The sequence below is a fragment of the Neoarius graeffei genome, chromosome 19 (genome assembly GCF_027579695.1).
Source record: "Neoarius graeffei isolate fNeoGra1 chromosome 19, fNeoGra1.pri, whole genome shotgun sequence".
NCBI lineage: Eukaryota > Metazoa > Chordata > Actinopteri > Siluriformes > Ariidae > Neoarius > Neoarius graeffei.
In genome coordinates this window covers 19,457,732-19,485,260 of record NC_083587.1, presented here as the reverse complement: position 1 = coordinate 19,485,260, position 27,529 = coordinate 19,457,732, and the positions used below count along the sequence as shown (strand labels likewise).

General features: G+C 40.6%; 1 protein-coding gene across 2 annotated transcripts in view; it reads right to left on the bottom strand.

The window, feature by feature from the left end:
- The window catches only part of zmp:0000000991 (uncharacterized), a 39,216-nt gene extending 12,360 nt beyond the window's left edge, over positions 1 to 26,856 (bottom strand). Inside the window, exons 1-5 of one of the 2 annotated variants that reach the window (XM_060899798.1) lie at positions 26,717 to 26,856; positions 19,109 to 19,179; positions 15,431 to 15,617; positions 13,050 to 13,101; positions 5,004 to 11,329 (exon numbers count right to left, since the gene is read on the bottom strand). In XM_060899798.1, coding sequence (XP_060755781.1) covers positions 6,959 to 11,329; positions 13,050 to 13,101; positions 15,431 to 15,617; positions 19,109 to 19,179; positions 26,717 to 26,823 — 4,788 coding nt within the window. In that variant the 5' untranslated portion in view covers positions 26,824 to 26,856 and the 3' untranslated portion in view covers positions 5,004 to 6,958. Of the gene's footprint in view, positions 1 to 5,003; positions 11,330 to 13,049; positions 13,102 to 15,430; positions 15,618 to 19,108; positions 19,180 to 26,716 lie in introns of those variants that run through there. The other variant, XM_060899799.1, reaches the window with a different exon arrangement.
- Positions 26,857 to 27,529: the final 673 nt, after the last annotated feature.

The following is a 27,529-nucleotide window of genomic DNA, read 5'->3' as shown; positions in this document are numbered from 1 at the left end:
TATCCTGTGCAGGGTTGCGGGAAAGCTGGAGCCTATCCCAGCTGACTATAGGCAAGAGGTGGGGTACACCCTGGTCAAGTCATTAGATCATCACAGGACTGCACATAGAGACAAACAACCATTCACACTCACAGCAGATCAGCTTCTTTCCCGAACATTTATCACATAGGGGTGAAATTTCAGGAAAAATGTTGTGTAACTTCACTTTTGAATAATGGATTCTATGTAAGACTTTGAATTGGATTAAGCGATGTCTAGCATTTAAAGAGAAGGTATGGACATGTTCTAAAATGGAGTCCCAGGTTAGTAGTAATTTGTAGTCCTAATTCCTTCTCCCATTCAGATTTAATCTTAGATATATCAGGGTGACGAAGACTTTGCAGTCTGTCATAAAGGATGGATATTACGTGGTCTGAACTTGTGCATAATTTCAAACACCCATCCAATTTATCAGGGGATGCATTTTCAAATCCAGGCAGATGCTCCCTTACATAGTCCCTGATTTGAAAATATCTAAAACGGTGTGTCCAGGGTAGGTCATATTTTTTCCGAAGTTTTTCAAAAGATGCAAAAGTCCCCTCGACATACCGTAGAGGTTACCAATATTAACTATACCTAACTCCTTCCAGGCATTAAAAAAGCTGTCCATGTTTGAGGGAGCGAATGATGGGTTAGAGGCAATAAGTAATAAAAAAAGAGACTTTCCTGAGGTTAAAGTGCCTCTCCATTTGTTTCCAGATCCTTATTATCTCATCTCATCTCATTATCTGTAGCCACTTTATCCTGTTCTACAGGGTCGCAGGCAAGCTGGAGCCTATCCCAGCTGACTATGGGCGAAAGGTGGGGTACACCCTGGACAAGTCGCCAGGTCATCACAGGGCTGACACATAGACACAGACAACCATTCACACTCACATTCACACCTACGCTCAATTTAGAGTCACCAGTTAACCTAACCTGCATGTCTTTGGACTGTGGGGGAAACCGGAGCACCCGGAGGAAACCCACGCAGACACGGGGAGAACATGCAAACTCCACACAGAAAGGCCCTCACCGGCCATGGGGCTCGAACCCGGATCTTCTTGCTGTGAGGCGACAGTGCTAACCACTACACCACCATGCTGCCTGTGGTAAAACTACTGAATTTATATTTAACTGTGTACATGTTTCTAGTTTCTCTGGGGTTGACAAATTTAAGCAGGAGATGCGGATCGACTTGATTCCTGAATTTCATGAGATTCTTGAAGTATTTGAAAACAACAATATTCTCAGAAAGACAATCACACATACACACACACACTGGTTTGGTGCCACTGAAAGTATACAGAGGAAATAAAATGCAGGTGTGCGTTCTGTGAAAGAAACTAACAGCATGCTTCCTCCATGTTCTTTGGATGACTCTGGCTGCCCGGTCAAATAAACAGTCTCATGTTGACATGGACATTTTGCCTTCCTTGTCTTTGACCCACAAAGATGGTGAGGAAGTAAAAGCCCTGTAGTGTAAACAAAACAGCCTGAGACTCATCATCTATTGTAATTCTCTAATCTTCACTAAAGATGATCTATCTCCATATTACCTTTGCAAACATTCATTCATTCATTCATTCATTTTCAATGCCACTTATCCATTCCAGGTCATGGGTGAGCTGGAGCCAATCCCAGCTGACATTGGGTGGGGTTCACCCTGGACCGGTCGTCAGTCTATCGCAGGGCAACACAGAGAGACAAACAGCCATTCACACTCACACTAACACCTATGAGCAATTTAGAGGAGCCAGATGACCCAATCCACATGTCTTTGGACTGTGGGAGGAAACCGGAGAACCCGGAGGGAACCCAAGAGGAGAACATGCAAACTCCCCACAGAACATCTCTCTCTCTCTCTCTCTCTCTCTCTCATAAGCCAAGACAACCTCCAGATAAGTTCATGTCAAGTATGAATATTGCAAATCATGTATTTTCAATCTTCATAAAATTTCATCTCAGAGAGAATAATATATTCAGAAAAGAAATTTCAGCCAGTGTGTTACTCAGCATATTCTTTCATCTGGTAATGAAATATAATATATTATTACTATCAATATCTCTCCAACCACTTTTAACTTAATTCTGGCTTAGAACTCACATTGAAGTAAGCAATAAAATGTGATGGGGTGTGCTGTTATGGGAAAATAATCATCAACAGGGTAGTATGATGAAGTGGAGTTACTGGTACCACCCCAAAGTGTTTTATTCCATTTATACCATGGTAATTTGCAATATATAACATTTTTGTATTAATTTGTCTGACATAACTTTTATATTTATTTGTTTATAGTTACAGTTAATACTGGAACGTTAGTGAAATTTGACTTTACAGCAGTTATAAACAGTAGTTCCTTCAACAGCCACTCTTTTTTTTTCCTCAAATGAAACGTGCAGCTTTACCTCTGAATGTTACGAACTGTGCACTGGCACTGGAGACTCCTTCCATAAACGTTCAACAAACATCTGATCTTATTACTGAGGTGTTGACTTGAGAAATGTTAAATTAGTTATTGCTTCTATGTACCTGCTAATTAGATATGAGCATTTCATCCTTTCCTTCTGGATGCCTGTATGAACGTGGCCATGATATTAAAATTAAAACCAAAGAGACAGAATGAACATAAAGGCATATTTAAAATTTTATTACATTATAATTGCAATAGTGCTGATTACTAAAGCAAACAAACAAACAAGGTAAAAGTACATTCCACGTACCATGACTACACTTCATTTTAAAAATCTGAAAAAATAGAAAATATTTATTGTAAGGATATATTAGGTTCTTAGATGTGTAAAAAAAAATAGAAGGAATTCAACGTTATCATATAAGAATATACTATTTCAGTGTTAAATTATTACAAATATAAGGCATCGCTATGTATTGCACAGCAGTACGCATCCAGGAAATATGTAAGCGTACCCTTCAAGTACACCTTCAGTTTAATGATAAGGAGGATTAAAGAAAAATCTCGCTACCTTTACGGGACAGACACCAGGATCAGCAATCAAATCTAAGCGTCAAGCTGTTCAGTCCAATCCACACCCTTCTGCTTACAAGCAAATGATACACAATGTCATATCGTGCGTGTTACAACAACGATTTTCAGTAATAGTTCTGCCAAACCCTTGTTTTCCATATGTGTACTAGAGAGGAACAAACAAACTTCACCAGAGCAACACAACAACAAAAGCTCATTGGTGGTGGTGAAGATAGCTTCTGAATGTACACACACACACACTGTCTATTTTTGATCTCAGGGTTGGCTTCATTCACGCCATTCATGATGAGTGAGTTACTGTATGGACCTGCCCACCACTCCTTTCCATACTGGCTCAGCACAGAAACATCTATCATGGTGGGTGTGCAGCTTTAACTCTACGCCAAGGCCTTTATGTTCAAAAATATTGTCCAGTTTGTGATAATGTTTCATAGTGGCGTCAATACATTCCTGATTTACCAATCCAAGACAAACCTTGATTTTTTTATTGGTGCTGTTAGGACGTACACTGTCTGAAATAGGTGCAGAGTAGGAGTCAATTTCTGTCCCCCAAGGTACAGTCTACACTAATGTACCCCCTAGGGCTCATTATTGGACCTTAAGGTAACTATGTGTATCTTTTTAGGGCCAAAAAGGTACACATATGTTCCCAAGCAGTGTATAACGGGTAGAGATAAGTACCTTAGAGAGTACTGACCCAGTGACAAGCCGGTGTACCCCTAAAGGTACAACAATGTACTTTATTCTCTGAGATTGTATTAGGGTATTGTTATGGCAGTTATTATTGCCACTTCATTATTTAGCTTCATCCATCCATTATCTGTAACCGCTTATCCTGTGCAGGGTCGCGGGCGAGCTGGAGCCTATCCCAGCTGACTATGGGCAAGAGGCGGGGTACACCCTGGACAAGTCACCAGGTCATTGCAGGACTGACACATAGAGACAAACAACCATTCACAGGTTGCATAATATTTCTGGATGGTGAACCGAACCGAAAGATTCACTTAAAATAGTTGAATTAAATCATTAACAAGTGATTCATGAACCCACTGCCAGCGGCCTCTTTTCATTTTACGTCCAATATAATCATCATTCCCAGGGGATTCCAGAAAATTTCTGGATTTGGTATGGGAGTAGTGTCAGCAGGAACACTTTCAATATTTTAATAATAATTTTAGACAAGGGCGGCACGGTGGTGTAGTGGTTAGCGCTGTTGCCTCACAGCAAGAAGGTCTGGGTTCGAGCCCCGTGGCCGGCGAGGGCCTTTCTGTGCGGAGTTTGCATGTTCTCCCCGTGTCCGCGTGGGTTTCCTCCGGGTGCTCCGGTTTCCCCCACAGTCCAAAGACATGCAGGTTAGGTTAACTGGTGACTCTAAATTGACCGTAGGTGTGAATGTGAGTATGAATGGTTGTCTGTGTCTATGTGTCAGCCCTGTGATGACCTGGCGACTTGTCCAGGGTGTACCCCGCCTTTCGCCCGTAGTCAGCTGGGATAGGCTCCAGCTTGCCTGCGACCCTGTAGAAGGATAAAGCGGCTAGAGATAATGAGATGAGATGAGAATTTTAGACAAGATCCCCTTAAAGTCAGACAAGGATTAGTTTCACTTTCCCAACCAGCCTTTATCTGTTAACAGTGGCTTTGTTTGTCTCTTAGGAATGGAACTCCATCCATCCATTATCTGTAACCGCTTATCCTGTGCAGGTTAGTGGGCAAGCTGGAGCCTATCCCAGCTGACTACGGGGTGGGGGTGGTGGTTAGACCCTGGACAAGTTGCTAGATCATCACGGGACTGGCACATAGAGACAAACAACCATTCACACTCACATTCACACCTATGGTCAATTTAGATCCACCAATTAGTCTAACCTGCATGTCTTTGGACTGTGGGGGAAACCGGAGCACCCGGAGGAAACCCACATGGACACGGGGAGAACATGCAAACTCCACACAGAAGGACCCTCGTCGGCCGCTGGGCTCGAACCCAGGACCTTCTTGCTGTGAGGCAACAGTGCTAACCACTACAACACCGTGCCGCCCTGCTTAGCTTCATAAAAACTCTTAAATTTCTTTATTAACTATATTATTATAAGGGCATAGTTTTGGTTCTAAAATGTGATTGGCTGAGCCCGGGTGTATATTCTCTTAAACCATTGTTCTGTCCATGGAATACTGTAATCTTTGCCTGTTATGTTGCTTAGCAACTAAACCTTACTGTTAATTTGTGGAAGAATTGTTTGTTACAAATATTATTAATACTTAAATAAATTGTTTACTCAACAATAGATTTTATCATATTGTTTTTGGTTAGTGCCTAAGAACAGCCTTATACCACACACAGCACTGTTGAATTCTCAAACCTGATTGGTCAGGTGTTTTATCAGTGTTGATTGTTTTTCCATAACTCGGACAATTATTTCATTTTATATTAATATTAATGCACTCATTGTAATATGGACATTTAGTGTAACCATAATTGGTTAAAAAGCACGGTATGTTGTCCATATTAAAAATTGTTGCCAAATTGCCATGGTGTAAGAGGATTAAACCACTTCAGGGCATGCTGTTAAAGAAAAATAATCCACTTCCAGGTGGTAACTGTTTCTGCGCTCTTGCTGCTTGTAGTTATTTGTTTTATATAACGGCACACCCCAGCTGTTTTATTCTTTACTTATGGATTACTGGGACACACTGAACAAATCATTTCACTACATTCATCAATGTTAATTAAATGAATTGTTTTTCTTGGATCACATCAAGATCATAATTAAAAACAAGAACAACAACAACAACAACATCACAACCTCAGGGAAAATGAATTTTGTTGAAGTGCTCACATTTTCCTCTTGCAACATTGCTTTAAAAAACATTAACAAACACTACATTGTTTAATCCGAAAGTATCGAATTGTAGATCATCTATGTACTGTCGTGACACACATAGAATTTCATATGGGATTATTCTGATCTGTTTACATTAAATAAACACATACTATGTTATTTTAAAAAAATTTTCTAAGATTTATTCCCAAATTTCTTTCAAACTACAGTATTATTTCCAACATAAAAAAAATAAAATTCAGGAGAAGTGAATATGTTGATATTGCAATAAATTATAAAATATCTAAAATATATTTTTCTGTAAGTATTGTGCTTATTGTGAGCCCTGACTTCAAAATTAGGAGGACGATAAAGCAGCAAGAAGTAGCTGATTAAATATTAAAATCGATATTTGTCATCTCATTTTTTGTCATTAAATAATTTCTTTTAGAAAATTGTACGTGTTGAAATTAAAACCAATCTTATAAAACACCTTCGAGTACTTCATGTCTTGCTTTGCTATCAAAATCTCAAATAAAACAAAATACTGTTTTAAAAAATGTCAAGTATCATGATATGATTTTTTTTAGTTATATTTAATTTATCCTAGTTGAGAAAGCACTATATAATATTTGTTATGTGGTTCAAAAAAAATTGATTTTGCTTTCAGCTTTTCTGCTGCCACTAAAATGATTTATCATCTGCACTGCCAGTGCTGTCTGCTTGAAGGAATGACACAATAAGAAGGGCAAACTGTGAACAACAATCAATTAAAATTTGATTCATAACTGATACATAAACACAGAGCCTGAATATAATCCATGATCCAACAGTGCATGAATTGTCATGATTGATTATCAATAACAATCTCAAACTGAAAATGGGTTCAAACATAACACTTGGGTCGAAGTAATTAGCCATGCCAGGGCAAGCTTTAACAGGAGCATATGGAAGTGCTTCAGCTCACTGATTTCGCATTGATTTTCATCGCATTACATTCAATCATGATGGAGATATTTTGTTCCTGAGGAAGTGATCAAAGTGCACAAATACAAACCTTAACCACACAAATACCATAACATGCACAACTTCATTCATGTCATGCAACACTATCCCCTAAAGTTCTGTTTCTTTCTCATTGTCGTCATCACTATTGAGATAGTATTCATCATCAGTAGTGGTCTCTGAACCAGACTCCTCAAAAACCGACAACATGGACTTGTAGTTCCTGGAAGGCAAAAGTCCACGCGGAGACAAGCTATCTGGCGAGGTCCTGTTGCTAGCTGAAGAGGGGCTGGAGACTTGGGATATACGTCGAGTATATACCGGAGAAGGGGGTGGCGTTGGACCTGCTTCCATATCCCATTGGAATGAGATGTCCTCCAGGATATCTGAGCTCCTGAGACGGCCCTCTGATGGTAACCGTCCTCCTGTAGGTCCCTTATAAGAAATACAACCACTGGAAGTGGTGCCATTATTCTCAGGTGACCCGACTGGGCTGCTGACACTTGAATGTCGGCTCTTGGTCACAAAACCATCCAAGCTGCTCAAGTCGCTGACACTGCTTTGTCTCGATCCTGTCGAGATTCTTCCAGGGCCTGACGGACGCCCTGAAACTACACTGCTAACTGAGACAGATCGTCCATGCTGCAGTCCATACTTGAGATCAGCACAGGGAGAAGACAACACTACCCCTGTCAAGTTCTGCCCTGCAACATTTATAACGCTGTCTGGTTGAGCAACATTCTCAGGCTCACCTAGAGCAGAGTTATTTCTCTTTGTAAGGACACTGCTGAAAAACACGTTATCATTCTGTTTGTCTTCTAAAGAACATTCAAATGGAGAAAGTGTTGGAGATGATTCAACTCTGGATCTTTTGCCTGGAGGCAGTGTGGCATAGCTGTTGATATTATCAGGCTTAGGCCAGTTCGGGCTAATGGGTCTAACCAGGACTCGATTTCTGCTTTCCTCCATTAGTTTTTTGTGATCGCCCATATTTGGTGAGTTGGCTTGTTTTTCATATCTGAAACCTAACGTAGGGCCAGAAGAGCTGCAAGATTCTGTCATAATGGTGATTTGGATATGTGGGGAGTTTGGAGATTTCAAAGTTTGATTTTCAGGAAGCTCCTGCTCTACTTTCCTCTTGGTTTCAGAAGTCATAATATCTAAGTGTGTCTCATTTTTAGTCTTTCTTCTAACTGTCTGATCATCCACTTGGTCTAGTTTCCTAGTTCTTTCTGGAACCTTGATCTCTGAAACATTTTCAGGTTCAGTCTGTGTCATAACTGTCTGATCAGCCATTCGGTCAAGTTTCCTAGTTCTTTCAGAAACTTTCTCTAAAAGATCTTCAGGGTTAATCTGCCGTTTAACTGTCAGATCATCATTTTCTTTTTCATTCTTAATGCTTTCATAAGTCTTAATATTTGAATTCTCCTCCTTTTTAGTCTTTCTTCTACTTGTCACTGTCATGTCACTGTCTTCTGAAAATTTGCCACCAAATGTTAGTCTCAAACGGTTCAACACCTGGTCCACTCTCTTTGTAGTTTTAAGTCCTGTCATCTCATCCTTTTTAACAGTTAAACCCTCTTTATCTGCAGAAGGAGAAGACTTGAAAACATTATCTTTCTTACTTCTTAAAGAGAAGAGGCTCTTCTTTGAGTTAGGACTCTGACTTGCCTGGAATGTCTCATTTGCATTTAAGATTTCTGTTACTCCACCTTTTTGCACCGCCTCATTAATTGGGGATGTCCCCAGTGGCAAAGAATGCTCTTTGGAATTCAACGTGTCAGCTGTATAAGGGTTACCTTTGTCATCCTGAGATAAAAATATGCCATTTAGTCCCTCATGAGGGATATTTTTAATGACAGTGTCAGTCTGTTTTGGTTGTGTTGCATCTGCGACTAAGGTGTTAATTTGACGATCTGGGAACTTTGTATCTGTTGAGGTTTCTGAGATGCCATTTGGACAGAAGGAAACTGTTTTTGCTGTAAGCTGAATATCAGTAGAACCTACTGGCTCTCCCAATGGCGACTTCCTTTGACTCAACCGGTCTCTGAGGACAGATGTATAAGATCTTTTCTCCAGCTTGGGAGACTTAGCGTCAACTGGTGAACTACTGTAAGAAAAAGATCGACTGTGCTGGTGCGTCGCAGGTGGAGATGAAAGGCTCTTAACTGCTGCTCTTTTAGAGATGAGGGTGGAGTAAGGGGATTTACTTGGATAAGACATTGACCTTCTGCCAGTCTCAGGTGGCAAAGATTGTGGTGCACTGGTGGAAATGGAGTCACGTTTCAAAAGTGGATCACGTGATTCAACTGAGTTTAAGTCAAAAGAGAACCACAGGTTCCTTGAATTTTTATCCTTTTCCTGTATTTGCTTTACAGATGAGGTCTGAGGACTAGGAGAGCTCAATGCTGGAGACCCCTGGGCGTCCTTAGGTGGACTGGTTTCCCTTAGGTATTTGTAGATGCTTGGAATACAAACTCTTCTGGCCTTAAACTCAGATGGGGATAAAGGACTTAGCTGATCTAAAGGGCTTTGATTTGACTCCCTTGACTGCCTCTTAGAGTTCAGATGGTTTGACCATAAATGAGATGGGCTTGTTTCTTCTACAGAAGAATCTTTCCGAGGTGAGAAGCTAAGACTGTCGGTAAATGTTCTCATCCTTAAAAAGTTCACTGGGCTCGATGAAGGCCTATCCGAACTGCTTGAGGTCTGAATGTTGTTTTGGTCAGCTTGCATCAGGGGTACAGGAGTTAAACTGGCAGAGGGACTGGTGGCAATTGATTGGACTGTTCTGGGGCTAGTTGTTCTATTTATCATGCTGGTCTTGTTCAAGTTGATCATATTGTTGATCCTGTTAGACTGCACAGAAGTGCTCGGCTCAAGATTTGTGCTCGTCATTGATGTCTTGCTAATCTGTGTCTTAAGTATGCTATCAGAATTCAGGTTTGAGGGAATTTGTGGGAAAACAAATCTACTATTTGCATTTTCCTTTGAAGAAATCCAAGCAGAACTTTCTGGGATCTTACTATTTGAATCCTGCAAATTTTTATTGTCAGTGATGCTCTGGTCAACCTCTCCATGATCCTGAACAGATTGGCGAGTCCCTGATTGGTTGAATCTGGTTGCATAGTTTGAAAACAGCCTTTCCCTAGTTTTTTCATTTGTAGGAGGAGGAGTTCTGTTGATCATGTCAAAATCCCCTGAGATTAAATAGCGCTGCTTCACTGATGAGTCCATCTCACCCCATTTTGGGGAGAACGGTTTGGGTTTGTGTGGATTTGAGAGCTGTTCGGGAGATGCAAGACTGCTTTTTGTTACAAGTGTCTCTTTAGCCGGATTGTTTGGGGAAACCAGGTTGGGTTGTGGTTGGGAAATCCTTAATGTGCTTTTACTAGGTAAATTTAGAGAGCTGATGGATGTGGGTAACTGCTTCTCCATTTGAAAGGACTCAGGAATGGGTTTTCTTGAGTTCAACCTTCTAGAAGACAAAAGCAAAGTGCTTGTTGTTGGCCTTGACCTTAGTGAAGAGAAGGACTCTCCTTGATCCACGGGCTGTGCCATCTTTCTGTAGTCACTGAGTTGGAGGGACAGGGTGGACCTAGGCACCTCACCGGAGTCCACTGACACATGAATAGGGCTGCTAAATTCTGGTGTTTGGTCCACGGTATGTCTGTTCATTCTCAACGAACTGGTTTTCAAAAACTGTTTTTTCGATTCTGTGAAATGTGAGAAGCTTTCATTTTGCCATTCAACAGAACTCCTGCTGGTTCCTGCTGATCCCCTAAGCCTGTTACTGAAGTCGTTGACTGGTTCACCCTGTGCCTGTATCTGCTGGAGGGGAAATTGTTGATGCTGTTCATTCTGACTCAAAGCAGACAGATTCCTATTTTGCACAATTTCTGGTCCATCACTGCTAAAGCCTCGCTTGTGTCTCCTAAGGCGCCCGCTCCAATGAGGAGCAAGAACAGAGACTAATGTAGAGGTAAACATTGCTGCGGTGGAACTGATAAGATCTGATTTCAGATTATTATCAGAATGAGAAGCAGGGTATGAGGGCAGCGATAAGGCCTGGTTTATTGCTGTCGGAGAACATGCACAGTCCTGGCAGTCAGAGTCGGCCTTTGAACCAGTATGCTCTCTAAAAGGGATTAGATTACTGTGAGAAAGTGTTCCTTCCGCATTCTGTCCTTGAGGGTCATTAACTCCTGATTCCCCTTCTATACTTTCACTCTGGTTGACTTGCAGCTCTGTCACACACTCACAGCCTGAAGATTGTCCCTTTTTTGCAGTCTGATCTTGATCACAGTGTGCTAAGCCACGTTGTATTCCAACTGTGGATCTGTGACTGGATATGTCATACACAGCATGGTTTCCCCATGAATAGATGGTATCGCCATTTTGTGATTTCGATACAGCCTCATCTTTAGTTGTTTTATGAGTTGACTCTCTTAACGTGTTGACGAGGAAATCTTTTTCACTTAACTGTTGTAAAAAAACAAAAAAAACACAGGAATTAATAGAATACCCAAGGTTTATCCATGAAAAATGTGCATTCTACTGTTTAAAAAACCCCACTGCCTTAAGCTTAATATCGCAATTACCGTAAAATACCAAATAATAGCCGAGTTCCAATTAACCGCCGAGTTCCCTTTAACGGCCGGGTGTACGCGTGTGTTGTGACAAATAAAGGCCGGTTCCGAATACTCGCCGGGGTCTAAAAAAAAAAAAAAAAAAGCGTCCGAACGTTCTATCTAGAATCTTGAGGCCCAGCACTTTTCTGGTTTTCTGGTGTTTAAACGATTTTGCATTGCATAGTTTTCTACCGAAACAATATGAATGAATGAATGAATGAATGAATGAAATTATTTCTATAATACTGTTTACAACATTTTGTTACGTGATAATAAACATGCCATTTCAATGTTATAATCTTGGTCTACCGTAATATTTCTTGAGGAATGCAACTCCGTAACTTTTGACAGATGTCTTAGCCACCCCTTTGGGTATACCCAACGAAAGCCAGCGTGTGTGGTGACATTGAGGACTGCGGGTTTCCAAGGTTGGACTGCTGCTTCTGTTAAACGACCTAAATTGCCGAATGCATGCGTCAAAGCACACACTGAGTTTTATTAAAGACCTTATACCATTTCACTTGCCCTTACCCATTCGGATCTGGAAGACGCTTTACAAAAAAGGTGAGAGCGTTCTAACATGCATTTCAGTCTGCTCGCGGCCAATCTAATCCAAGGGGCCTTTTCAACAAGTAATCTGTCGTGCAAGTTGGGCAGAAGCACGCGTCAGGCAGGCAACATGTAGGCCTACAAGTCAGTAACCTATTCAACTAACTTTCATCCGAACTTTAAGTTTTCTACGGGGTCGAGCCACCGTACCAACTCACTCGGGGAATAGGCTCATATCGGCCAAATAGGGAGACGTCTTGGAGAGAAACGTGAGAATGCAAGATGACAGTATGTAGCCACTGCAGGTCACTTATTTTTCAGCATAAGAAAAAACCCTTTGGTTTGACACTTCGCACCCTAATTATGTTGCTTCAACGTCGCGCCCTCCATGCAATTTCAGATTGACAGACATCGCGAAGCGCAAAGGGTGGAGGGAGGCTGCATGGGTGAGGGTGATAGCAAGTGACCATAACTTTGCAGAGTAATTAAATCACAGTGCTGCACACAGACAATGGTGTGGTTTCTTGATTATTTTGTAAAGCATGCGCTTAACTAGTCATTAACAGGAAAAGGTGTGTGATTTATCCTTTATCCACCCCGACTGTGCCATGCGAAGATGCATTCTGCGTCTTCAAAATTCCCCGAAGTCGGCACCGTGCTATCTGTAATCTAACTCTAAACAAACTGTAAGTTATACTGGTTAAAAGTAGGCCTATCTGAGAATGATTTTTTTCCCCGTTTTGAGGTAGATTTTGGGGAAGGTGTTTGTGAAGAAGGAATTAATCGCCTGTTCCAAATAGCCGCCTAGTCTCTAATACGCGCCGGGTCTCTTACGTGATTGAGACAAATAATCGCCCAGGCTATTATTTGGTATTTTACGGTATGTTCGAATTGCAAATATTACAAAGATGCTAAAGAGCTCATGCAAATGCATGAAGGGACAATTAACTGATTTAATTGAGTTGTTTATGGATTCTGCGTTTACATTTCAAAGAAATCAGATCTTCAGGATAAATGCCTACCTCTGGATGTCGTACATTGTCTACCTTTGTTCCTACATCAGATTTCGTGTGCCTGTATGGAAAACAACAATTTACTAATTCAAAACATGACATTTTAGTACACCTCTAAAAATACTGCCACCCTTCAAGAGAATAGGCAAAGCTTGTTATACAAAATGAAAATCCATGTTACACACAGTCCAACAACTGAAGAAACGACTTACCCTTGCTCTACCAAAGACATTCTCAAAATAATATTTTAAAAATAATGTGACTTGGTGGCTCATTGACACTTTCAGGCTGTTTTGATCTTGTGAAATCACAAGATGGCATGAAATTCCATAAGTAGCAGGATGTTTTCTCTCAAAACATGGATGCTTCTGCCTGGAGGTTAGGACAAGCGTGTCCAACCTTCTTAGACATGGCCAAAATGATTTCCTACTGTTATTCTTACAAAGGGACATTTCAATATTAACTAGAGGTAACAATAATTTTGAAATCAACATTTTGAAGGTCTTATTGCATGTGTTATTCCTTTTATTTTTTGCACAGTAGATATGGTTTTTGGGCGGCATGGTGGTGTAGTGGTTAGCGTTGTCGCCTCACAGCAAGAAGGTCCTGGGTTTGAGCCCCGGGGCCGGCGAGGGCCTTTCTGTGCGGAGTTTGCATGTTGTCCGCGTGGGGGTGCTCCGGTTTCCCCCACAGTCCAAAGACATGCAGGTTAGGTTAACTGGTGACTCTAAATTGAGCGTAGATGTGAATGGTTGTCTGTGTCTATGTGTCAGCCCTGTGATGACCTGGCGACTTGTCCAGGGTGTACCCCGCCTTTTGCCCGTAGTCAGCTGGGATAGGCTCCAGCTTGCCTGCGACCCTGTAGAAGGATAAAGCGGCTTGAGATGATGAGATGAGATATGGTTTTCTTTGTAAAAATGTCTCATGGTCTAGTAACTGTGTTTCCTTCAGTGCAACTACAACCTGTTCCTCGGTGCTCGAGCTCACCCAGATCCCTGAACAGAAGTGTTGTTAAGTATAACATCCCTAAGTGTTAACCTACCACAACCTACCAGAAATCTTCTACAAGAATTTGGAACATTCTTTCTGAGGAGCTGAATTTAAACATGGACAACTGTAGCGCTTTGAAATTTACCATGTTGAATTATTGTTTTTCTGCTTTAAATAATTATGACTGCAACAAGCTGCGCACTTTTAAATCTATATGTTTGAAATGTAATTTAGTTGGTAGTCTTGCATGTCCTGTCTGATGTTCTCGGTAGGTTACTTATTTTATAATATATAGCTTTATATATATATATATTTTTTTTTATTTTAATACTGTGGGCCTACAGTAATTGGCTAACGCTGTTGTGGTCACCCTGTCATATATATAACTTTATTTTATTTAAAAATATATATTTACTTGTAAAGATTTATATTATTTATTTTTATTAATGTTAGTCCTGATGGCAAAGCTAATAATAATAATAATAATAATTCTTGAAAGTGTGAATAATTCAGCCATTCAGATCATTTGCTGTATTTCTGTAACTGACTTGAACCTGTGCTTATATTTTGCCTGGGGAAAAAAAAGCTATGAAACATAGCACTGCTGCATAGTTTCACATGATCTGCTTGGGCCAGAACTCAGCAGCATTCTCAGGCTGTATTCATACCTTGTACATGTGAAGCCAGTCAACTGGGCCAAACAAGATGAGCCACATTCTGCCCTTTCTCACTCAGACTAAGTATTATAGAAGTAAACACTCCGTACACAACCGACAAGCAGGGAGGGTTCAGGGATTAAACTTGTCTGAGCTACCTATCGCAGACTCACGTGCGCGCGCACATACACACACACACACACACACACACACACACACGTTTAGACTCGCATGCAACATTTTAGTGCCTCTGTGGGCGCTGGCTGGCATGCCCGCTTGGTCTTTGTGGTCACAGATAGCAAGGCAGAGTCAGCTCAGCTTCAGCTAAGTAAACATTCTCAATTCATATTTCACATTTTACAGTAATTGTGAGTTTTAACATGTCCATGAAACGCTGCCACACCCGCTTACATCATTGCATCCTGGTTAATAACAACACTGCATTTGAGCAAAATAGTGCTTCTTTAGACTCATTACACACCCATTAGGGCATGACGTACTTCTATATAAAGTCAGATTCAACATACATCTAACAACAGCTCTGAATGGCACGTTTGACTCTTGGTATAATAAACACATCAGTAGGCAGAAAGCAAAAATAGTATTTCATTGTCTTACACCATTTACTAAGAGGGAGAGGTCCACATGCAGTTAAAAGCTAAATCGGGTGTGGCACCTGAGCTAATCATTATCACGGTTGCCTGTAAAAAAGTTAAAGAGAAAGTTAAAGTTACTCAGACTTACAGATCAGTATTTCTCAGCTTTGTAGCAACACGGGTGTTTGTCCTGTAACTGTCTCTCTTTGTAGATGGGAACCTCAGTGAGAAGAATGACGTGAAGCGGGGCTGACCACGATGCTCGTCCTGATTCTCCGCTGTGCTCACCCACTCGCCTTTGCTTTTCAGAACTGTCCTCCGCCTGGTGTGCAGATCTGATGAGCAACAACGTGAACAAGAATTTAGATTAGATTCTTGTACAAAGTCACTGAAAGCCTCTGTGACATATAGCAAGATACTCAGTCGGTGATCTTTTTTCCCCACTCTGGTGGACTAACAATGCTTATTAATGTTAGCCGGGGTGTCCCTTCAGCCCAACATCACAGAACAGAGGTTTACAGTGGTGCTTGAAAGTTTGTGAACCCTTTAGAATTTTCTATATTTCTGCATAAATATGACCTAAAACATCATCAGATTTTCACACAAGTCCTAAAAGCAGATAAAGAGAACCCAGTTAAACAAATGAGACAAAAATATTATACTTGGTCATTTATTTATTGAGGAAAATGATCCAATATTACATATCTGTGAGTGGCAAAAGTATGTGAACCTCTAGGATTAGCAGTTAATTTGAAGGTGAAATTAGAGTCAGGTGTTTTCAATCAATGGGATGACAGACAATCAGGTGTGAGTGGGCACCCTGTTTTATTTAAAGAACAGGGATCTATCAAAGTCTGATCTTCACAACACATGTTTGTGGAAGTGTATCATGGCACGAACAAAGGAGATTTCTGAGGACCTCAGAAAAAGTGTTGTTGATGCTCATCAGGCTGGAAAAGGTTACAAAACCATCTCTAAAGAGTTTGGACTCCACCAATCCACAGTCAGACAGATTGTGTACAAATGGAGGAAATTCAAGACCATTGTTACCCTCCCCAGGAGTGGTCGACCAACAAAGATCACTCCAAGAGCAAGGTGTGTAATAGTCGGCGAGGTCACAAAGGACCCCAGGGTAACTTCTAAGCAACTGAAGGCCTCTCTCACATTGGCTAATGTTCATGAGTCCACCATTAGGAGAACACTGAACAACAATGGTGTGCATGGCAGGGTTGCAAGGAGAAAGCCACTGCTCTCCAAAAAGAACATTGTTGCTCATCTGCAGTTTGCTAAAGATCATGTGGACAAGCCAGAAGGCTATTGGAAAAATGTTTTGTAGATGGAGGAGACCAAAATAGAACTTTTTGGTTTAAATGAGAAGCGTTATGTTTGGAGAAAGGAAAACACTGCATTCCAGCATAAGAACATTATCCCATCTGTGAAACATGGTGGTGGTAGTATCATGGTTTGGGCCTGTTTTGCTGCATCTGGGCCAGGACGGCTTGCCATCATTGATAGAACAATGAATTCTGAATTATACCAGCGAATTCTAAAGGAAAATGTCAGGACATCTGTCCATGAACTGAATCTCAAGAGAAGGTGGGTCATGCAGCAAGACAACGACCCTAAGCACACAAGTCGTTCTACCAAAGAATGGTTAAAGAAGAATAAAGTTAATGTTTTGGAATGGCCAAGTCAAAGTTCTGACCTTAATCCAATCAAAATGTTGTGGAAGGACCTGAAGCGAGCAGTTCATGTGAGGAAACCCACCAACATCCCAGAGTTGAAGCTGTTCTGTACGGAGGAACGGGCTAAAATTCCTCCAAGCCGGTGTGCAGGACTGATCAACAGTTACCGCAAACGTTTAGTTGCAGTTATTGCTGCACAAGGGGGTCACACCAGATACTGAAAGCAAAGGTTCACATACTTTTGCCACTCACACATATGTAATATTGGATCATTTTCCGCAATAAATAAATGACCAAGTATAATATTTTTGTCTCATTTGTTTAACTGGGTTCTCTTTATCTACTTTTAGGACTTGTGTGAAAATCTAATGGTGTTTTAGGTCATATTTATACAGAAATATAGAAAATTCTAAAGGTTTCACAAACTTTTAAGCACCACTGTAAGAATTGCAAAACAAAAAGCTTTTATTGACAGAACTTGCTCAATATGTCCACCATAATTTTTTCTCAATACACAAATTCCAGTGAGTAGAATTATTTGGATTTGTTCTTCCTGTCATTTAAAGAAATTAGTATACACTGTATGTAAACAAGTATTGTTTACTTATTATAGCTATAAGCTTACATTTTTGTACAAAAGTTTGCACCCCCCATACTTTCTGCATGATTAAAAGTAAAATGTACTCATTTTTAAATTAATTCTACATCAATCCTGTAGAAAAAAGTGACAGATTTGGCAGCTGAAAGCTCAGCTATTGCGAGAATGTGAAAAATATTGGAGGAAGGTCTAAGTGCAAAGAATTATAATACATTTACTGTATACAATAAGTTCATTCTTAAAGAGACATCCAAATATATACACTGCTATTGCTTTCTTTTAATGATAATGAACATCTGTAAACCACTTTATGTACTGTGTACACACACACACACACACACACACACACACACACACAGTACTATGCAAAAGTCTCAGACACCCTATTTTTTTCATACAAACTTTGTTATAGATTTCTATTCTATGACTTCTACATTACTGAGTCAGTACAAAAACATTTTAGAGTCCAAATGTTTTTTTTTTCCAGCACAAAATTAAATGTTACAGAAAAAAAGTTTGTATCTGAGCAGCATATTCCATAAGAGAGCACTTTTCAGATTAAAAAAGAAAACATAATGAAGGCTGCTGGGTTTTGGTGCAAAATGAAGAAGCGAGTGGGACAGTCAAAGAGTCCAGAAGAACTGTGGCTGGTTCTGTAAGACGCTCAGTAAAACCTACAGCTCATTTCCACATAAAACTGCACTCACTGGACCTCAGACTACTATTTTTTTTTTTTAAAGCAAAGGGTCGCCTCACACCAAATACTGACTTTGTTTCATTTATTCTGGCTTATTGATTACTGTTTATAGTATTTTGTCAATGTTGAAACATTTAATTTCATTATTTTTTAAGCCATTTTTGCTCTACAGCATTTCTTTACATGTGCCTAAGACTTTTGCTATTTTGAGTTTCTGTGAGTGGAAAGTTCACGATTAAATACTCTAATAATAACTCCAATCATAGTGATAAATAAAATAAAATAAAATTATATGATACTTGGACATGTTTGAATTAAATTTGAAAAAATGGAAAAATAATCTGTGCTGCAATCATGAAGGAGGGTTAGTTTACACCAGACAGGGTGCCGGGCTACCAAAAAAGGTAAGGTTGAGGAACTCTGATTTAAATTATTGTTAAAAACAAACAAACAAACAAACAAACAAAAACCAGAAAGGTGCCTTGGAGTAAACTGCTTTAAATTCCAAAGACACAAACAAATATGTGCGGAGTACTGAGAATATCTGCATACCTCTGTCTCTTTATTAATTTATTTATTTGTTTATTTAAATCCTTACGGTAGAAGAAAATTATGACTAATTATCAGAGGATTCTATCAAAAGGACGTTTTCCTGCAGCAAAATAAATCCAAGCCACGATCTTTGATGGATTCCAGGAGCATCTACTTCTTGAGATTAAGTTTCTTCATCATTTCAGAAATTGTACAAACATCCCACAGACCACAGCTGATGTAAAGCTGTTCTCTTCACCGCGTATTAAACACACACACTGACTCAACGTGTTGGAATCGAATCAGTTTGCTTACTCTTTGTGGTTTGGACGCACTCGGTCGATGCGCTGGTGATACACTTCTTCCCTCTTGCGTCTTGGAAACCCCTGCAAATACAATATATCCACCATGAGCAGGACGCCACACTCGAGTGTTTCTTCCAGCGAGTGTACAAGCTCCAGATGTGGAACTGTTTTGGTTATATGTCATCTCTAGGATCCACTCCCTTCCCTCCACAGCAGTAAATAGAAAAACCCAGAGCAACTGGTTCATCACAATGACAACACACATACTGCACCTAATCATCAACTGACATGAAAATTGTACATGTGCAGGAAAACGTGGTGTCATGCACAGTAACCAAAAGAATCTGAGATCTCTTCGTAATGTGTTTATACCATAAATACTGTTATAAATGTCACATGAAGAGCGTCACGTAAGCTGCTACAGCATGTCAGAACGTAAACAGTGGACTTGGAAGAACACGTCAGATCAGTGCTCAGATATTCCAGAAATATATTTACATAAAAAAGCTTATTATTAGAATAAATATTTTTCATTTAGCAAATTTGTTGTACGTAGAGGACGCCACACACACACACACACACACACACACACACACACACACACACACACTCATTGCACATAAATCTTTCAAAAAAATTGGGAAAATATTTTGGGGGGAAATACTGGCACCCTGATTTTCACATAAACACAAATTGGCTCGGAAGACAGTCGATGACAAAACCTGTTCACATTCACATGAAACACAGAACATCTGACTTTCATATGTTTCATCATATCCAAAATTTTGCCTTCTAGCAAATAAACTTTGCAAAATAAACATTTCCCCGAATGAGCTACTCGTTTGTCATAAGATTAACATTCTTGGTTATTCGTAATCGCTTATGAAGCAACATCGGGTTTGAGGATGGCACAAAAGATTTATACTGTACCACGGTATGTGAACTGAATTCAGGAATCTGACTGGTCAGAAGGTGTTGATTAATTTTCTATAAAAGCAGCTCGGAAAGCGGTTCTGTCTGTCATTCCAATCACACATTTCTATAGGAACAGCTCATTCACAAAGATTTGTATGTTGAAGATCTACACAATCCGACGTTAACGATATGCGATGCTCAGAGATGTTTATTTTTACATTTATGGAAGGAGTCTCCAGTGTTAGTGGTTTTTAACAGTAACAATAGCAGTAAGTAACAGTAATATAATACACAGGAAAGTCTTCAGGACACAGGAATTTATCAGATTCTCTGTAACATCAAATACTTCAGGATGCACTGTGATAGGGAGACAGTAACTCTGTAACTCATCACATCACCATGTCATTATTTTCCTGTAACAGCATAACACAGCGTGTTTTATTGTTTACTATATTACTACTTACTAATACTGTATTATTATTACTCAGGAATGTAAAATTCTGAAAAATGGGACAAATAAATATTCCTAAGAATTTCTCTGGACAGCTAAATAGTACTGTCGTGGAAAATACTGGATGTTCTGTTATTGATGAGATTTCATGAAACTAAAAGAAGTATAAAGAAATATTAGCTTGAATCTAATTGCAATTGCACAACAGTGTGATTATACAACAGTGGTTCTCAAACTCTGATCCATGAACCATAGCAAGGACGTCTGTGTTGTTGTTGTTTTTCCCCCATAATTACAGATGTATTAAAATGACAACCATTATCAATGTTTTTTTTTTACATTCATGATTAAGGTCTTGCAGTTCTTATTAGCCTATTTCACAGCTTGGCCTCTTGTATGGCGTTAATCTAAACCCCAAAAATTCAAAAACAAGTAGCCCTGGAAATAAGCTTGTCTTTATTATTATTATTATTATTATTATTATAGGGAAGCACGGTGGTGTAGTGGTTAGCGCTGTCACCTCACAGCAAGAAGGTCCGGGTTCGAGCCCAGCGGCCGGCGAGGGCCTTTCTGTGTGGAGTTTGCATGTTCTCCCCGTGTCCGCATGGGTTTCCTCCGGGTGCTCCGGTTTCCCCCACAGTCCAAAGACATGCAGGTTAGGTTAACTGGTGACTCTAAACTGACCGTAGGTGTGAATGTGAGTGTAAATGGTTGTTTGTCTCTATGTGTCAGCCCTGTGATGACCTGGCGACTTGTCCAGGGTGTACTCCGCCTCTTGCACATAATCTGCTAGGATAGGCTCCAGCTCGCCCGCGACCCTGCACAGGATAAGTGGTTATGGATAATAACAAAAGCATTCTCTGAGCAGACCCTTAAAAAAAGGCTCAAATAAATAGCCAAAAATATTAAACTGAGCCCAATATTTGAATAGTAGGATTGTGTAAATAAATAAAATAAAAATCTCTGCCTATGGGGTCTTTGTTTTGTTTTGTTATTTCTTCAATTTAAAGTTAAATGGGATCCTGGCTGCAAAAAGTTTGAGAAGTCTTTGGTAAAATAATCTTGTGCTGAGATTATAATGGAATCTGTGGAATTTTGGAGAAAAGAAAAAGAAAGATTTTTAAAACACAGGAAGGTTATTCTTAAAAAGGAAAAGTGTAAAAGTGGTTTGAGAATCAAAACTGGATACAAATGTGTCCTGAGAAGCACTTAGGGTCTCTATTTAGACAAAAACATTATTTTAATTCACTTTATTAATACTGTAAAAGAAATATAATTCTGTTGCATCAGCGCAAAATATACACTACCAGCCAAAAGTTTGTACACCCCTACTCTACTCATTCATAGGCTTTTCTATATTATTCTACATGGTAGAACAATACTGACGACATCAATAACACATGAAACATATATGGAATTATGTGGTAATCAAATGTTAAATGATGTTAAACAAAACATGTTTCATATTGTAGATTATTCAGCGTATCCAGCGCTTACCCTGACGACGCTTTGCACACTATTGGCATTACCTTACAAGCTTAATGAGGTCGTCACCTGGAACGCTTTTCAATTAACAGGTGCGCCTCGTCAAAAGTTAATTAGTGGACGAGTTTATTGCCTTCTTACTGCGTTTGAGATTAAATAGTAAATAATAAATAATAATCACACAAATAATAAAATAGCCCTATTCAACAACTAGTAATGCATATTATATCAAGAACTAAGTAAAGAGAAACGACATCCATCATTACTTTAAGACATGAAGTGGCTTTTTAATTCATAAAAATTAAGAAAAAACATTGAATTAGGAGGTGTGTCCAAAGTTTTGACTGGTACTGGACATTATCTACTTTCAAAATTTGCAGAAAAGATTGTTTGCTTATTTTGTCCTGGTTTGTGTTCTGTGCAAGGGCGGCACGGTGGTGTAGTGGTTAGCACTGTTGCCTCACAGCAAGAAGGTCCGGGTTCGAGCCCCGTGGCCGGCGAGGGCCTTTCTGTGCGGGGTTTGCATGTTCTCCCCGTGTCCGCGTGGGTTTCCTCCGGGTGCTCCGGTTTCCCCCACAGTCCAAAGACATGCAGGTTAGGTTAACTGGTGACTCTAAATTGACCGTAGGTGTGAATGTGAGTGTGAATGGTTGTCTGTGTGTATGTGTCAGCCCTGTGATGACCTGGCGACTTGTCCAGGGTGTACCCCGCCTTTCGCCCGTAGTCAGCTGGGATAGGCTCCAGCTTGCCTGCGACCCTGTAGAACAGGATAAAGCGGCTGCAGATAATGGATGGATGAATGGATGTGTTCTGTGCACACCAAGACAAAAATCTGAAATGCTGAGAAATTATGAAATCTGTCCATTTATGGATATAATTGTGTGGCATGAAATCTTCCTGAAAACAAGAACACGCCATGTATGAGGCAACACGCGTGCACACACACATGGTCTGACAGAGATTTGACAAAGCACAGTGCAGGTATAATCAGACTAACCCTGCCATGCTACTTGTACTAAATGTTTGCTGATAATCACACTTTGTTTTCAGTTATTCCATATCAGGGTGTAGCTCGTCTGTGATAAATCTTTCATTTGCAATTATGTACAAAAGCATCGCAACACTGCATTTTTCAGCATGAACTTTAGTGCTCTCACGCATTTCCATCACATCATGTGACACTGCCTACATGGCATTAAGAAATAAAAGGCAACAAAACGGCCATGTTTATGCATTGTCCTGGGACAAGGATCAGATTGACAGCCTCAAGCTCTTGCACGCATGGTTAATAGTTTTGTAGGCAGTGTGAACGCCTACGTGGGTTGCCAGATTGATCAGTGTTCCTCAGTTCAGTGGCATGGCTAACATGTTCAAGATATTTCCCGGATGATAAACACAACAGATTACTGACTATCACTGTCATCAAACATGCAACATAATACACAGCATAGGATCTGATCACCTGCAAATCAGAGTTAAAACCAAACTAGGGCTGGGAGATACGACAAAAATATTATACCCTGGATCTCAAAGGCATTTCTATGATATACAATAGACCATTATGTATCACAATATACAGTACGAATTTGCTCACAAACTATCAAGAATACAATAGATCAGAAATGATCAGAGCATAGAGACTTTGTTTATATGCTCCAAATACATATTATTATTATTATCTCATCTCATTATCTCTAGCCGCTTTATCCTGTTCTACAGGGTCGCAGGCAAGCTGGAGCCTATCCCAGCTGACTATGGGCGAAAGGCGGGGTACACCCTGGACAAGTCGCCAGGTCATCACAGGGCTGACACATAGACACAGACAACCATTCACACTCACATTCACACCTACACTCAATTTAGAGTCACCAGTTAACCTAACCTGCATGTCTTTGGACTGTGGGGGAAACCGGAGCACCCGGAGGAAACCCACGCGGACATGGGGAGAACATGCAAACTCCACACAGAAAGGCCCTCACCGGCCATGGGGCTCGAACCCGGACCTTCTTGCTGTGAGGCGACAGCGCTAACCACTACACCACCGTGCCGCCCATTATTATTATTATTATTATTACAATATTGACATCTTCATATATATGATTTCTTGTTAAAAGCCTTTCCAAACTTACTACACTAAACTCAACACTCTCAGAAATAAAGGCACCAAACTGGAACTTTCCTTGTCGTTCAAGTCGAACTATCAGTGAAACATCTTTAATACCTGGGAAGGTGGAAGGTGCATATGATGTGCATATTACTAGCGTCAAGCTTTAAAAGTACACCAGTGGATCTAAAGATGCACACTAAAATCACAGGTGTGTTCTTGAGGACACTTTAATCTGCACCATACCTCACTTCTTGTGACCAGAATCTTCTTCCTCTTTGACCAGCACTATTGCTAAGTCGGGGTCCATGTGGACCCGACTGAGCCACATGTTATACTAATTGGAGCACAGTTTTACATCGAATGCCCTTCCTGCCGCAGCCCTCCCATTCCTGGGCTTGGGAAACAACTATTCACACACATGGGCAATTTAGAGTAGCCAATTAGCCTAACTGCATGTCTCTGGACTGTGGGAGGTCATCATCATCATCATCTAGTCAAGCTAGCTCGGACAAGCATCCTATCACGCCATCCATTACGATCTTGCATCAAGATTGGCAGATCTTCAGGTAGGCAACCAGTGTCTCTACATAGTTGGTCAATGTACGTGGTGGCTGGTCTACCAGCTCGGTTTTGGCCATGACGAGGAATATAGCAAGAGGTCACTTGCAAGCTCTTGTTTTGCTTGCCAGCAGTGTCCAGCAAAACGCATTCTATGCTTATGTAAGGTAGATGAGATTTCAGGGATTGATCCATAGAGCTGTGCTTTGGTGGGATGTTGTCTCCAAGAGATGTTAAGGACAGCTCTCAGCATCCGAGTGTAAGTGCCATCGAGTTTGGATTCGAGGGTATCAGTCAGAGTCCAAGCTGTGGTGCCATACAACAGGACTGATTCGACTGTGGCGCGAAAGAAACTACATTTTTGGTTGTCAGATAGATCTGATTTCCAGACTATTTGCATTTTGTTCAAGACTGCCCAAGCTTTAGCTATATGAGATTTCAGTGGAGTTGATTTTGCTTCCGAGATATGTGAAGGATTCAACAGCTTTGATTGGCTTTCCTGATAAAGATTGTACTGAACCCTGCTGGTTGAAGCTTATGTGCTCCGTTTTAGAGGCGTTAACATACAGCCCAACATCATTAGCAGCATTTTCTAGGAGGTGTAATAGATTTGTGGCATTTGGGATGGTATCAGCAGTGAGTGCTAGGTCATCTGCGTAGTCAACGTCAGTCAGCTTTTTGGCGGGATATCTGCTAGAGCATCTTTCAGATAGAGTGAAACCTAGTTTACTGTGCTTATCAAGAGACGTTCTCAGAACATAGTCAAGTGTGATGAATAGTAAAGGCGCTAGTGTGTCGCCCTGTTGGACTCCTGCTTTTATATCAAAGAAATTGGTGTCTCCGTCAGGGGATCTGACCAAAGATTTTGTATTTTTATAAAGCATCATTATGGCGGCTACTGTCTCAGTGGAAATGCCATATGCCAAAAGAATCTTTTCCATTTTGCCTCTGTGAACTGAAAGACAAAATGCGGGAGGTAACCGGAGCAAACCCACACAGACACGGGGAGAACATGCAAACTCCACAAAGAAAGGCCCCTGTCAGCCACTGGGCTGAAACCCAGAACCTTCTTACTGTGAGGCGACAGTGTTAACCACAACACCACCATGCCGCCCAAAAATGACCAGAGCAGGCTACAGTTATATTTCCTGCTTTTGTAACATATTTATCTTGTTCCAATGCTGCATGCTTTTGTTTTTACAATTTGTCTTTATGTTTATTTTTTATTACTTTTTATTTATTTTCTGCAAGCTAATTTATTGTACAATCTGTTTGTGGGGGGCAGCACGGTGGTGTAGTAGTTAGCGATGTCTCCTCACAGCAAGAAGGTCCGGGTTCGAGCCCCATGGCCGGCGAGGGCCTTTCTGTGCGGAGTTTGCATGTTCTCCCCGTGTCCGCGTGGGTTTCCTCCGGGTGCTCCGGTTTCCCCCACAGTCCAAAGACATGCAGGTTAGGTTAACTGGTGACTCTAAATTGACCGTAGGTGTGAATGTGAGTGTGAATGGTTGTCTGTGTCTATGTGTCAGCCCTGTGATGACCTGGCGACTTGTCCAGGGTGTACCCCGCCTTTCGCCTGTAGTCAGCTGGGACAGGCTCCAATTTGCCTGCGACCCTGTAGAACAGGATAAAGCGGCTAGAGACAATGAGATCTGTTTGTGGGTATGATCGCATAGTTCTTGGATCCAATCTGGCAACCCACTGTGTCCGGCAAGACTTTTTTTTCCTGTAGCAATTCCACAGAAGAAGAATAAGTGTCATGTTTCGAAACATGAAGTTGTGTGTAAAAATAGTTAAAAACTTATTTACATTTAGGCAAGTCGTGCAGTATAGGCTTAGTTATGTAGCTACTAAATAGACAGTTATGGAAAGAAAGAAAGAAAGAAAGAAAGAAAGAAAGAAAGAAAGAAAGAAAGAAAGAAAGAAAGAAAGAAAGAAAGAAAGATGCATGCAATAATGATAAGCAGAGCCATTTGTTTCCTAAATGTTGTCTCCAAATCTCCTCATCTCGTACTGTATTCGTGACTCTACTGTATAAAACAACCACCATGTCGTTTGAGCGCCCCATCAGCTCCACTCTCTGAAACCCACTGGAAACGACTCACCCCGCTTTCTCTCTCTGCGTTGATGAGTTCTCCACAGGCGCACTCCCTCGCTCGGTGTTCACTTTACCCTGACTGCACTTAGACTTCACGCTCGAAGCAAATGACATTCTAGCCGAGACTTGCCGTACTCGTTTGGTTTCCTCCCGTGAACGAGCCACAAGAGTCCTGATCCATATGAGTCGGTTCCTTTGGATCGACTCTTTTGAGTGAGTCGATTCGCGCAGCAGGAACCTCCTGAGGTGCCTATTTTTTCTTTTTCATTGTAATAAATGGATCCTTTTCATGCGAACATGTTTAGGTGGAAAATCAGTATCACACTTGGTTGTTGCACAGCGCACTGCGTTTGAAGTGTACACTCAACGCGCCGCATTTGTTATGAATCGGTTCCTTTGGCTCGACTCTTTTAAGTGAGTCGATTCGCGAGGTGCGTATCTTTTCATTGTAAAAAAAAAAGTATCATTTTCATGTGCACTGCACATGTTTAATCTATGTCACGACAAAATTACTGTTTATTTTAGAGGTTTCATCTGTAGATGAAACTTAGCACTATAAATCTATATAATAAATTCATTGATTCTTAGTGTAGGATAAATACTGTAGTATAGCCAGACTTCTTCAGCCGTTAAAACAGGTTATTAAACAAGGTGTTGCGTTTGACGTGTAGTCTACAGGTTACATAATATTTCTGGATGGTGAACCGAACCGAAAGATTCACTTAAAAGAGTCGAATCGAATCAGTGACTAGTGATTCATGAACCCACTGCCGGCGGCCGCTTTGCATTTTACATCCATCATCATCATCATCATCATTCC